The sequence below is a fragment of the Dipodomys ordii genome, unplaced genomic scaffold (genome assembly GCF_000151885.1).
Source record: "Dipodomys ordii isolate 6190 unplaced genomic scaffold, Dord_2.0 Scaffold176, whole genome shotgun sequence".
NCBI lineage: Eukaryota > Metazoa > Chordata > Mammalia > Rodentia > Heteromyidae > Dipodomys > Dipodomys ordii.
Window position 1 is genome coordinate 264,813 of NW_012267392.1, and position 14,730 is coordinate 279,542.

General features: G+C 45.7%; 1 protein-coding gene across 1 annotated transcript in view; it reads right to left on the reverse strand.

Annotated features, from left to right (window-relative positions):
- Positions 1 to 14,730, reverse strand: part of Frmpd2 (FERM and PDZ domain containing 2) — an 86,590-nt gene that overhangs the window by 65,503 nt on the left and 6,357 nt on the right. Inside the window, exons 5-10 of the mRNA XM_013033724.1 lie at positions 12,719 to 12,851; positions 11,367 to 11,454; positions 8,534 to 8,669; positions 6,238 to 6,309; positions 1,557 to 1,731; positions 329 to 476 (exon numbers count right to left, since the gene is read on the reverse strand). Of these exons, the coding sequence (XP_012889178.1) occupies positions 329 to 476; positions 1,557 to 1,731; positions 6,238 to 6,309; positions 8,534 to 8,669; positions 11,367 to 11,454; positions 12,719 to 12,851 (752 nt within the window). The remainder of the gene's footprint in view (positions 1 to 328; positions 477 to 1,556; positions 1,732 to 6,237; positions 6,310 to 8,533; positions 8,670 to 11,366; positions 11,455 to 12,718; positions 12,852 to 14,730) is intronic.

A 14,730-nucleotide genomic window follows, 5' to 3' on the forward strand; every position in this document is an offset into this window, starting at 1 on the left:
CTTCATCCCTGGGCTGCTAGACTGTGGGTAGAGGGAGAAGGGGGTACAGGTTGAGGTTAAGGATGAGTGAGCTTTGACCTGGAGTGGCCTCTGTTTGAAATACAAGGGCAAGTTCTTTTTCCGACCTGAGCTTGTCTCAAGGAAAAAGAAAAAGAAAACTGATTTTTTTCTCTCAGAGTTCCTTTATATCAAAAACCCATGGACAGAAACCACTGCCATTTATGTGGAATTTACCATTCCCAAAGCACTTGCCTAACCACTCTGTGTAATGTCACCCAGGACAGGCTTAAATTCCCCAGGGAGCCTGGGGACAGGTGGCAGCACTCACTGGAGCAGCCCACAATGGCTGACAAAGAACTTTATCCGCAGGAAGAGTGTGAAGGTGTCCAGCGAGGTCTTCAGTGGCTGCTCACTCCAGCCTTCAGGGGCAATTTTGCACAGTTTGGTTTCATTGTCCAGGAAAAAGAACTCTTTGCCTGAGATGGAAGTAGAGAGAGCATGGAGGGGGAAGTAAAAGGCAGCATTCCACCCCTCAGGCTCACAGCCCCGAGTCCTAACCCCAACGCTCAGATGGGCAATGTTGGTGCCAGAGAAAACAGGAGAGTCCCCTCAGTACCTGTCATTTAACATCGGCTTCTCAGCTGTCATCTTATGGAGATAAAGTAGCAAAATGATTTCTAGGTGCTGATGGTTCACACCTGTAATCCTAGCTACTCAGGAGGCTGAGTTCTGAGGATCCTGGTTCAAAGCCAGACCAGGCAGGAAAGTTTGTGAGATTCCTATCTCCAATTAATCACCAAAAAGCCAGAAATAGAGTTGTGGTTCAAGTGGTAGAGCACCAGTCTTGAGAGAAAAAGATAAAGGTCAGCACCCAGACCCTGAACTTAAGCCCTAATACCAGCAAAGTAGATAGACAGACAGACTCCAGACAGACAGATAGATAGATATAAAAAATAAAAATAAAAGGTAATAAATGACAAAGGCCTATGAAGTCTCCACCATGTACCAGGCCTTCTGTATCAACTCATCTTTAACCTCTTCAGTCTAACTATTGATCAAAGCAATCTGGCAGATCACAGCCCCTCCCTCCTCAACATCTGACACTCACTATTTTCCTGACAATCTGTGAACACTTGAAACTTTTTTTTTTCTGGTCCTGGGTCTTGAACCCTGGGCCTGGGTGCAGTCCCTGAGCAACTTTTGCTCAAGACTAGCGCTCTTGTGCCACAATGCCACAGTGCCACTTCTGTTTTGTTTTGTTTTTTTCTGTGATTAAGAGTCTCATGGACTTTCCTGCCCAGGCTGGCTTTGAAGCACAATCCTCAGATCACAGCCTCTGAGTAGCTGGGATTCCAGGCGTGAGCCACCAGTGCCAGGCCACTTGACACTTTTTACACAAGCATCTGAAGTCCTCACCACTATGTTAACTGATGGTAAAGTATAGAGAGAACGATATCCTTGTCTTAACTTTCCTAGGGAAAATGGAGCTCAGCTAACCACATATCTGGTTCCTAGAGGCTTCAAGAAGGCCAGCAGTGTTCCTAGCAGATACTCACCTTTCACATAAGCCAGACAAAAGTAGGTGGTCTCTCTGAGATTAGTGAAGGACATGACAGCATTGAAGACAGCTCCCACCGTGGACCTGACGTCACACTTCACTTCCAGACACTGCCCACTCAGCAGGACCACACAGAGGTCACTGAGAGCCAAATAGGATTTCCCTTTTTTGGTCTAAAAACAACAGTGATGGCGTAAGTTGTTAGAGTAACTATGAGACTTGGGCTAGTGACTGTGCTAAGCACTTTAGACCATATTATCTCCCTTAACCATCAAACAACCCTAAGAGATGAATGTGTTCGATTTCTAGTTAGCAGATGAAAAACTGAGGCTCACAGAGTTAAAGGCTTGTCCAGGGTTGCACAGCTACTAAGAGGCAGAACCTGGATTCAAATCTGAGTGCTGCCAAGCTCTTGGGGGACAGGGAGGCTGGAGAAGGGCACAGGTCTGACCTGCACCTTTTCCCTTGCAGACATCCTGGATGTTGCTTGTGCTCTGCCTGCCTTCCAGATTCATCAATGAATCAGATGCTCCTGTGGTCTTCAGCCAACCTGATGCTAGTCCTCAGCTCACAAAACCATACAGAGTGTAGGTTCCTTGAATTCTAAACTGAGAGCATTGAGGCAGGAATCCATCCAAAGAAGAGAAGGGACTAGAATAAGGGGATCTGGGAAATCAGTCATCAGAACCACAGATGTATGATGTCTGCTTTCTGTTACAACATCCTCAGATTAATACCAGGTCCATACCCTACAGCAGCCTTGTACCCACCACCATCTTGACCCCAGTAAACCTCCTCTTCATCCTCAGACTGCAGCTTTCCATGAGTCTTCCGTGTCCAAAACAGACTCCTCCCCTAAGGACATTTGCTGAATACCCACCCCAGTATCCATCCCAAAGCTCAGTACAGGATCTGGCCGCTTCTCTCTTGGGAGTCCTTCCTTAGAGGACAGATATGGGTTGACATTGATATCTAGCCGGGCACCAATGGCTCACATCTGTAGTCCTAGCAACTCAGGAAGCTGGGATCTGAGGATCATGGTTCAAAGTTAGCCTGGGCAGGAAAGTCCATGAGACTCTTAGCTCCAATAAACCACCCAAAAGCTGGAAGTAGAGCTGTGGATAAAGGGGCTTGCTAACTGCTACGGGATGGTGATCGCTTAGCCTTTTGGCTCAATATTGGTGTTCTGCCATGAGCCACACCTCTACTTGTAGCTTTTCTTTCTTTTTCTTTCTTTTTGATGAGAAATCTCATGGGCTTTCCTACCCAGTGTTGGCTTTAAACTGTGACCTTCAGATGTCAGCCTCTTGAGTAGGTAGGATCACAGATGTAAGCCATTAGTACCAGGCTCTGAGGCTCTGAATTCTTTTTTGTTGTTTTTTGGTGCCTGTCCTGGGGCTTGAACTAAGGGCGCTGTCTCTGGGGTTTTTGTTTTGTTTTGTTTTGGTTTGGTTTTTGTTTTGTTTTGTTCAAATCTATCACTCTACCACTTAAGTCACAGCTCCACTTCCAGCTTTTTTGATGGTTAACTGGAAATAAGAATCTCCTGGATTTTCCTGCCCAGGCTGGCTTTGAACTGTGATCCTCAGGTCTCAGCTTCTCAAGTACCATGGGTTACAGGTATGAGCCACCAGCACCAGACAAGGCTCTGACATTCTTAAGCACCACAGATTGTGATTGCACTAGGGTTTGCACATGGTACCGCAGCACCCCCTGGTTCTATCTCCCCACCAACCTCTGGGTTACCTGGACCTTCACACCTGTCTCAGCCTCCCCTCCCCCTCCTGATCCCATTTACCACTTCAGCTGCCCAGGGCTGCCATTGCTCATATTGGCCCTATATGCCCCTCTGCTGGGGATTGCACAGAAAGGGACTCAGGCAAGCACATGTGCCCCAAAATACTTCACACTGGGTCTAGCAGCATCTTCTCCACCTGGGCTAGTAGCACCAGAAGTTCTTTCCGAGTTTCTTCCTGATCAACTCAATCCAGGCACTTAGTGCATGTCCATACAGAGATTGTGAGCCCTTTCAAGGGATCTAGCAGTTGGTGGGAGGGGAACTTGAGCCATTGAATGAGAACTCAGGGGCCCATAGGAATGGAACATAAAATAACAAATAATAAATAAAAGCCACCATACTTGGGGCTGTGGCTAAGCATGGGGATTAGCATATATGTGACCAGAGGTTAAATTTCTAGATCATACATACACACACATATATAATATATAATACATATACATAATATATACATGTATATAATATATAATAAATGCATTCATATACATAATATATTATTATACATATATATACATACACATATACACATCACACACATATATCAGATATGTTATAATATCTAATATATATTACAGACTAGACTATATAGAATCTAAGAATAGGATATATAGAATATTTGAAAATCTGTGTTCTCTACATATTCTCTATATATTCTACATATACTCTAAATAGAGAATGTAGATTTGATATATTCTATATAATATATACATTACACATGGTATATATTACACATTGTATTCTATATTTATATATTAAAATTATATTTTATAATAAAATTGCTACAAATATTACGTATTATATAGAACATATATGTGCATGTATTTATCTCAAGTCCTATGAAGAGCTGAAGTTTGGGGATGGGAGGCTGCACTAAGGTTGAAGCGGTCGGGGCAGGGCTGTGGTGGAAGGAGGAGCCAGTAATGGTCCAAGGCAGCTGATGGGGAAGAAGGCAGACTCAGCATACATCTGTGGCTCTGCTGACTGATTTCTCAGATCTGTTCAAGTCCCTTCTTTTCATTAAATTGCTACCTGTCCTAATTCTCTCTCTTTTTCTCTCTCTCTCTATATATTTATATATATACATATATGTGAATATAAATGAGAATACATTCATCAAATATCTGTGTATATATGTGTATATGTATGTATGCATGTATACATACATATGTGTACAATGTATATGTCATTTCATGCTTGTGTCCCACATATGGCCAGACTCCATTAGGAGAGACTCAGAGCTAGGGAATCTAGCCCACAGGTCCAGTTTGTCTGAACTAAGCTCAGATGCTGGGGGCACAATGTCAGGGAACCACAATGTATGTTTCCTTGACAGGGCAAGGATCAAGCTAGGATTCAAGGAGATTTTTTTATTAGCAGCATTCGACTAACCCAGACTGGTGCAGAGAGGCAAGGCTTCCTGATTCTTTTCTGAATTGCTCTGAGCTATTGAAAGACCAGCATGGGGACAGTGCAGGAAGCCCAAAGAAGAGGAACACCAAGCCAGTGCTGCTTCCACAGGCCTGAACATGGCCAGAGAGCCGTGTAGCAGCATGGACATGTGAACTTGACTAGATAGGCACTTCAGCTCTTAGAGTGAGTGAGATAGGAAAGAAATCCCCTCTCCCTGCCACCCAGATACTCAATATTGGCTGATAATCACCTGTCCCCAGGCTGAGCACTGAATAGCAGGGAATATGGGCCCTAAAAGAAGCTCTGGAGGACACTAGCACAAAAGCCAATGAGACAGATCTCTGCAGGGGCATGCCTCAGGCAGGGCCTGCTAACCTGGGAAGGGCATTCTGTAGCCTCCCTGCTCTCTGGCCAGATCTGCTCTACCCTAAAGCCTACTTCCTTCCCTCCTTCTCTCGTTTCCTCCCTCTCTCTCTGTCTCCGCTCACTGCTGCTTCCTCAGAGCTACTTCCTGTGTAAGAGTAGTCCTCTCCCTCCTCCTCACTCTGCCAGCTTCCATCCTCGTTCAAGCATATACATCCTAAAGGTTATAGCCAAAAGGTTATGCAAATGCCAGCTGACATACCACAGTACTTGGCACTAATTGGACCCCTGGGAAAGAGAAAAGATACACACATAGACAGATGGACAGCCAGGCAAAGGAGGTACACACATGAACACATAGAACCACATGCACCCCAACAGAGACTAGCTCTATTTAGCTAATTCCTACAATAAATGCCTCCTCTACAATTGCCTTCTGCTAGCTGAGTCTTTTTGCCTAAACCATTGGACTAGCCGGGTACTAGTGACTCATATCTATAATCCTAGCTTCTCAGGAGGCTGAGATCTGAGAATCAAAGTTGGAAGCCAGCCCAGGCAGAAAAGTCTCTGCGACTCTCATCTCCCATTAACTACCAAAATGCCAGAAGTAGAGCCATAGCTCAAATGGTAGAGTATTAGCCTTAGCAAAAAAAGCTTAGGGGGTGGTGTCCAGGCCAAGAGTTCAAGCCCTAGGTATGGCACAAAAAAATAAAATAAAATAAATGAAAGTGTTGGACTGAGCCTGGCCACCATGCTGGGAGGCAGTATGTGGCCCTAGACTCCTGACATTCACAGCATAGATTGGCGTCTAAAATCAAGCCCATCATGAGGGAGATACTTCACAAGCATCCAGAATAATGAGAGAAAGGCTGAAGTGACTGATGGTGGACAGACCAGCAAGATGGAGCCAGAAGCTATAGAGAGTTTCTTTCAAAGGGGCAAAGGAGATAGTGAAGGAGTGGGGCAGGAATAGAAATGGTCACTGCTCTGGTCAGAGCCTAGAGGGGGCTAGGGTCCATGGGAACATCTCCACATAGAACATCATTAGACCAGACTTGCCTGTCTAGGTGACTCCCTCCCTTACCACCCAGCCCCGCCCCATGGTTACCACAACAGTTCCAGGCAGATGTAGGGTCACTGGGGCCTCTCCAGCCATCAGGACAAACTCCGGCCTAGAAAACTGGAGAAAATATTCAGACTTCTTACAGGGGAGAAACAGGGTCTGGGCTTCCTCTAGGAGCTCATCTCCCCCAGTTTCCCCCAGGTCTTTATTCACCAGACTCCAAAGAAAACAGGTTTCAGCAAGATGCAGCTAATGTGGGGAGAAGTTCCTCCCCCCCACCCCCAACCAGCTCTGCTGGCCTCAAAGCTACTATGAGTGGATGAAGGAGATTGACACATCTTGGCCCTTAAGTAAGCACGGGGACATCATTATTAAGAGTTCACAATTCACACAGCATTTCATAATCCTTTGGATGTCTCAAAACTATAAAACACATTCTAGCCAGGAGCAGGTGGCTCATTCCATAATCTGAGCTACTTAGGAGGCTGAGATCTGATAAAAAGCCAGAAGTGGAGCAATGACTCAAGTGGTAGAGTGCCAGTCTTGAGTTACAAAGTTCAGGAACAGCACCCAGGCCCTGAGTTCACACACACACACACACACACACACACACACACACACACACACTATGTTCAACAAAAAGAACTTGTAAAAATAAAACATTTCAGGTTTTAGCTTAGGGAAAAGGTTTTCCAGCTCTGGCAGTAGAATCAAGAATGTTCACCATCAACTCTCATTCTTGGTTTTTACAAAACTCCTCATTTGTATCACTGACTACCCAAGGAATGTTTTAGTCATGGTGTTACTTAGAGCCAGCCAGCATGTCCTGGCTGCCTGTCCTCAACCCATTTTACAGGTGAGAAAGTGGAGGCTCCAAGAGGCTAAAAGCTTACTATTCACACAGCCAGCAAATTGCAGATTAGGGGTTATATATAATGTGCCCCCAAGGACACCCAGCAGGACCTTGGTCTCAGGAGACCACAACTGGAGGTGGGCTGTGTCCTGAGAGAGTCCAGGGGATACATCCTTAGTGGTGATCAGGAAATAAAGCTCCTAAGGCAGCATGTGGTGAACACCAGATGTTGTGAACTTGCTGGGGGTAGGGCTGCCCCATTAAGGTTCTCAGGATCCCCTTCTTGAAGGCCTTGGAAGACAGCATGGGGGGGTAGAGGTGTAGCATGTGGAAGGAAGCAAGACCACACAAAAGGAGGGATGCCCAGAGGCCATTTAGAGCTCAGCTCTAATTTGTTATTAGTCTTTAATTTCCCTGTGACAAAGACTTTCTGAGTCTATCTGGATTTGATGGTCCCAAAGGGTCCCAATGATAAGACACAAGGTCAGGGCCACAGCTTCTCCATGAACAACCTGTCACCCTACCTGCAGCTTATAGCAGCTCCCGACACTGGTCCCCTCAGGACCACCGTGGCAGCATCTTGTGTCTTGTGTCTTGAAGTAGGACTGCTTTATTCTAAACACCAAAGTGAGCTGGGAGCTGGTGGCTCATGCCTGTAATCCTAATTACTTAGAGAGGCTAAGATCCAACGATTGTGGTTTGAAGCCAACCTGGACAGAAAAAGTCTGTGAGAATTTCATCTCCAAATAACCAGCCAAAAGCCAGCAGTGGAGGTGTGGCTCAAGTGATAAGAGAACCGGCCTTGAGCCAAAAAAAAAAAAAAGGCAAGTGAGAGTTCAAAGTCCTGAATTCAAGCTGGTACAAAAATGAATGAATGAGGGGCTGGGAAGTTGGCTCAGTGGTAGAGCACTTGCCTTGCATGCCTGAGGCCCTGGGTTCGATTCCTCAGCACCACATAAGCAAAAAGAAAAAAGCCGGAAGTGGTGCTGTGGCTCAAGTGGTAGAGCACTAGCCTTGAGCTGAAGAGCTGAGGGACAGCGCCCAGGCCCAGAGTTCAGGCCCCACAACCGGACCAAAAAATAAAAAATAAAAAAAAATGAATGAATGAAACAAACAAAAACCCCACCAAAATTGCTATGACTGTCTTCACGGCTGTTGGCAGAAGACCTTCTGGCCAGAGGATTGTCCTGGGCCCAACCATCATCCAATCAGCCAGCACAAACTTGACCAGCTGACCCTCCTTGTAGCCTCTCTATGAGGAGTCCTGGCTCCCAGAAGTCCCCTGGCAAGTGCATGGGCCCTGGACAGCTCCCTGAGCACATGCCCCCTCTTGCTTCTGTCCTTCACAACATTGGCTGTGAACTTCTGAGAGGTGGGCCTTGGTCTCTTCAACCTATTCATAACACAGAGTCTACTGCCGCCCTGGCCCACTGAGGCTCTGTGTCACCACCCCTATGAAGACTATCTCTCAGCCGACTTTTTGCTCACCTTTCCTTTTCTTTGCAGGAAACTTCTTGGAGAAGGAGTTGTTGGCCGTGATCTTTCTGCTCCTGCCAAGGGCACAGACCCGGAACTGAGCCTCCTGTCTTCCTGAACGTCATGGGGAACAGCACCTTCAACACTGCTGGCCAGGGAGGGAGATGTCATGAAGCTGTTGATGATGCTCGGACACCGGACATCTGGGCAGGTGCACCTGTGCTTCATGACTCTAGCCCCCCACCCCATGAGGACTTCCCACAGCCAGTGTTCAGATGGGGAAACTGACGCTTGCACAAGTCAAGTTTGCAGAGCCATGGAGCTGGGTGAGGTTTGAGGTGCAAGACCATGGTTTGCTGTATTTCTTCACCCCAAGACTCCTCCCTCTATGCTGGGGGTATGTGATCCCAGGTCCCCAGTAACCCCTGAGGTAGCCATGAGATCCCATGATCTGACTTCCTTCCTTCATGTTTATATGTTTAAAATGTTTTGACCATAAAGATCAGTCATGCACCACATAATGGCAGCACATAGTAGATGCACCACAGTACCATGATGTCACAACTGAGTGGATTCCACTGTTACATGCTAACACAACACATCATGTGGTTACAGTGGCTGGTATAAGGAACTGGTATAAGGAACCTACCTTGCCATCCTATTCAGCTCAGCAATACCATCAGCATAATGGATAATGGTAACAAATGACTCTCACTCACCTAAGCGTTCGCTACTATGTACTTTATCATTACTTCAAAGTATACTCCTTGAGCAAAAACCTTGAGATATTTTTTGGTTAAAAAAGTATTCTAGTCTTGGCACCAATGGCTCAGACCTGAAATCCTAGCCACTCAAGAGGCTGAGATCGGAGGATGATGGTTCAAAGCCAGCTGAGGCAGGAAAGTCTGTGAGATTCATCTCTCCAATCTTATGTGGTTTAGTATTAGTCTTTTTTTGTTTTAAATTTTCTTTTTTTGTGCCTGTCCTGTGTCTTGAACTCAAGTCTTGGGCACTAAGTTGGGTTTGTGGGGAGGGTTGTTTTGTTTTGTTTTGTTTTCTCAAGGTTAGCACTCTATTGCATCAGCCACAGTTCCACTTCTGGCTTTTTGATGATTACTTGGAGATAATTATCTCTTGGTCTCTCCTACCTGGGCTGGCTTCCACCTGTAATCCTCAGATCTCAGTCTCTTGAGTGGCTAGGGTTACAGGTGTGAGCCACCAGTACATGGCATAGAGTTCTAGTCATAAGTAAAAATGTTAAGCCCTGAATTCAAGCTCTAGGACCAGCAAACTCTCTCTCTCTCTCTCTCTCTCTCTCTCTCTCTCTCTCTCTCTCTCTCTCCCCCCTCTCTCTCTTTCTCTCTCTTGCAAACAGTTGGCCATGTTTTTCCCCCAGCACCCTCATGGATCTCTTTCCTTTGTCTCTTGATTGTGGTGCTTTCTCTGGTGCCAATTTTGTGTTATTTTACCATCATGGCTCTGAGTACTGAGCTACTATAGTACACACAAGCATGCTCACACACGCGTGTGCATGTACACACACACAAATGAGCACATATGCACGAATATACATGCAGGTACACAGACATTGTGCACCTAGGCACACATACCTGCACACGCACGCACACACACACACACACACACACACACACACACACACAGACCCTAGGTATATAGGAGGCTATGCTGTACAGTTTTGTGTAATAATGTGTTATGATGTTCACACAATGATATTGCCTAACAACACATTTCTCAGAATCTGCCCTGCTACTAAGAGATGGATGACTCTGTATGATTTATGGTATCAGAGGGAAGCTGTTTTCATTGGCAAAAAAAATTAGTTTCAAATGGCAAGAAAAATCACAAGGTAAATATTGTGACCACTAGTCAAATTGCACCTATGGATATGACAAGTGTGGCCAAAGCCATTGGCTTAGCCATGTAAAAATAAGCTTCATCACAATCCTCACCAAAGCACCGAAGAAATACATACTCCAACCTCAATCCCCACAGTTCCAGCTCCTGGAAGAGACGGATCCAGGGATACAATTGAAGTACCAATGTTAACCTAATGAAAACATGGCTTTGCAACGTGACTTTACAACCTCCTCTCACAGAAAGATGGAGCCATTTCCCAAACCTTTGAATCTGGGCTGGACTTAAGGCTTGATTTGGCCAATAAAATGAGGCAGAAGTCAGGGAAAGGCAGTGCTGGAATTTATATTCTCTCTGTCTCTCTCTCCCTCTCCCTCCCTCTTCTCTTCTTCCTTCCCTTTTCTCTTTCCCTCTTCTTTTCTCTCCCTCCCTCTTTCCCTTCTTCTCTCTCTCCCCCTTCCTCCATTGTTCTCTCTTTTCCCTCCGCTCTCTGTCTCTTTATCATTGTCACTGTCTCTCTGACTCTGTCTCTATCTCTGTCTCTCTCTCTTTCCTTTCCTCTTGTTCTCTCTGTCAGGTGAGCAATCACAGTCCAACCTCTCAGAAAAAAAGCAGCCAAAAACTCCTAAGAGCCCAGCAGGTTCCGAAAGTGTAGGCTGAACACAACCTCCATGCCCTGCAAAGGTGCCAGCTAAATGAGGTTTGCTTTGACCGCTGGGCTTTGTGCTGTGTGGCAGTGAGCGATTACAACAGCTTGAAGCACATTGTTGCTCTGTCCCTGAGCCGGAATGTGGTTCCCAGAGGAGACAGTGCCTGATGACAGTCGCCCCTCAACACCAGGCTTCTCCATTTCCCAGTGGAAGATTTTCTGAGAAGCAAGAGGTTTCTTTCTCATCAATAATCACTTTTTTAAGCAGAAAATGAGACATCTCCTACCAAGTTCCCAGCACCTGCTAACTTCCGGACTCACCTGTTAACAAAGAGGCTGCAGCGACTCTGTGTTGTGTTGCTCCAGCGGGGATCCAGGGAGCTCTGAGTTTCCATGCTTCTCTCTGAAACTAATCATACACACACTGGAAGGTATGGATGGAAATGGAGGCCTGGCATTCTGGAATCAGGCAGCCCAGAGTGTAGATAACATCACAACTCGTTAGCTGCATGCCCATGGTGAAATGACGGAACTTCTCTGAGATTCAGAGAATCATTCTCACATGAAAAATGTCACAGGTGGGAGGTATGAGCACTGTAAGAGGGGAATAAGAGGGGCTAGGAATGTGGCTTAGTGGTAGAGGGCTTGCCTAGCATCTGCAAAGCCCTGGGTTTGATTCCTCAGTACCACATAAGCAGAAAAAGGCAGATGTGCCATTGTGGCTCAAGTGGCAGAATGGTAGCCTTGAGCAAAAAGATCTCAGGGACAGTGCCTAGACCCTGAATTCAAGTCCCAGGATTGGCAAGAAAAAAAAAAGAAAAAAGAAAAAAGGAGATGGAAACAATGCTTGATAAGAAATGTACTCATTATCTTGCCCATGTAATTGTAACCCCTCTGTATGGTATTTTTCACAATAAAAAAAGAAAGAAGGAAAGAAAGAAAGAGAGAGAGAGAAAGGAAGGAAGAAAGAAAGAAAGAAAGAAAGGAAGGAAGGAAGGAGAGAAAAAGGAAAGAAAGAAAGAGAGAGAGAGAGGCCTAATGGCAAAGGATAGAATAATATCTTGTTTTAGGACCAAAAACAGTAACTTTAATTAGAAATAAATATATAAATCATAAAACCAAGTGAAATGGTGTGTGCCTGTAATCCTAGTACTCAGGAGTTGGAGACAGGAGGATTAAAAGTTTGGGGCCAGCTTGGGTTACATAAAGAGACCCCATCTATAAATAAATGAGCAAATAAAATAAGGAAAAATCCAGCAAGCTCAGTTTTAGTTGAAAAACAAATTTTTTAGAAGTTATACTTTTTCTGTAAATCCATATAGAAAGTGACTTTTTCCTGGATGCTGGTAGCTATACCTGTAATCCTAGCTAACCTGGGTAGCTGAGACCTAAGGATTGAGATTCAGAGCTAGACTGGGCAATCAAGTCCCACAAACTCTTAATCTTGTCCAGTTAGATTTTCATTGGAAATGTAGTTAACATTTGCTACCATTGTCTCTGCTCAGTGGTTAAAACTTCTCTGGGAACAGGAAGGGGACTTATACTCAGCCCCTTCACTCCAGGGCTTTCTGGAAGAGTGCAGCTTACATGGCCTTTCTCTGCCATGGGAGCAAAAATGGCTGGCACATGCTGGGCACCAGTAGCCTACACTGGGATCTGAGGACCTCACCCACCTCTGCAAGGATGCAGATCATCCAGGGCCTGGGTAGCAGGGCTCTTGCTGCTTGCCTGGTGCAGCCTCTTCCTGAGCAGATAGCTTCTGCTCTGTGGCTCACAGGTGCTTTCTTCCACAACTCTCCTCTCCACCTGAAGATCAAAGGCATCACACAGCTGCTGCCCCAGGTCAGCAGAGGGGGGTATTTACGCAGACAGCAGCAAACTACTTGTCCGCCTAAACCAATGTGTTTACCCTATCCAGGGAGAGCCCAGTGTCACCTTGTCCAATGACTAGAAGATGCTCTGGATCTATCCACATACCCTCTAGCAGCAAGTCGCTCCTCCAGTCCTGTGTCGGGTACATCAGGGCCATTCTAGTGCATTTCTGTCCTGGCTGGAGCCTCCCAGCACGCTGTGCAGCAAGACCCAGCACTGTGTCCTTCCCACCACAAACCTGGGGTCACCTTTCCTGCCACTTCATGCACATCTGTCCCTGTTTAATATATTACCTTAAACTTCCTTGCCTGTCTGTGTCCCCTGTCTTGTTTCTACCACAAATGGAAATGTTAAGTGTCAACACAGAACCCATAGACACTGACCAGAACAGTGACGTGCCACTGGATGGTAGGCTATGACGTCTTTCAAATAAATATACCCTTGTCCCACACAGGCACCATATGGATGGAGATGAAGGGACAGATGAGTCAACATTGCAAACAGTCCACCAGAAGATGTCCCTCCTAGTTAGGTACTGGTTGTTCATGCCTGTAATCCTAGCTATACAGGAAGCTGAGATCTGAGGATCATGGCTCAAAGCCAGCCTGAGCAGGAAAGTCCATGAGACTCTTATCTCCAGTTAACTACCAGAAAACTGTAAGCAGAGCTGTGGCTCAAAGTGGTAAAGTGGTAAGAGTTGTATTTCACCTGCTAAGACAGCTGAGGTCTACAGTGAATATTAGGTAGGAGGGACACTGTCTTTTCTTTTCTTTTTCTTATTTTCTTTTTATGGTGCTGATCCTGGGACTTGAACTCAGGACCTTGGGATGTCCCTGGGATTTTATTTTATTTTTTTGCTCAAGGCTAATTCTCTACCATGTGTGTCACAGTTCTACTTCCAGCTTTTTGGTGGTTAATTGGAAGTAACAGTCTCATAGACTTTCCTGCCAACGCTGGCTTTGAACTGTGATCCTCAGATCTCAGCCTCCTCAGCAGCTAGGATTACAGGTGTGAACCATTGATGCCTGGCTCTGGAAAGGACATTTCTTTTTTCTTTCTTTCTTTCTTTCTTTCTTTCTTTCTTTCTTTTTCTTTCTTTCTTTCTTTCTGTCTGTCTGTCTTTCTGTCTGTCTGTCTTTCTTTCTCTTTCTTTCTTTCTTTCTTTCTGTCCTGGCTTGATCTTGGGGCTTAGATACTGTCCCTGAGCTCTTTTTGCTCAAGGCTAGCACTCTACCACTTTGAGCCACAGCTCCACTTCCAGTTTTCTGGTGGTTAATTGGAGATAAAAGTCTCATGAACTTTCCTGCCCTGGCTGGCTTTGAACCACGATCCTCCGATCTTAGCTTCCATTCAGGAAGCTAGGATTACAGGCATGAATAACCAGTGCCTAGCTAGGAGGGACATCTTCTGGTGGACTGTTTGCAATGTTGACTCATCTGTCCCTTCATCTCCATCCACATGGTGCCTGTGTTAATCTTGGCCTGGGCTCATCAACATATCCCTAAACAGATATAGCTGCCTGGCTGGTCTCTGTCTCTGCCTCCCAGCTCATCATCTCAAATAAAAATCTCCTTGCATTGAATGCCATAGGCCCCTTGCTTGCCCATCCTTCTCCAGCCATGCCTTGGTATAGGGTGGGGGAGATACCAAGAATCAATTTCTAGAGCTTCCTATGGGCTAGGAAGAGGCTATCTTCACCCAAGGCCACTTTTCAGCTTATCCCCAGTCTGATCTCCTTCCCTCACTACCCTCTCCCAGATTACTTTCCCAATACATGACTTGCCCAGGAATCCCAGCCACAGGGATGAAGGAA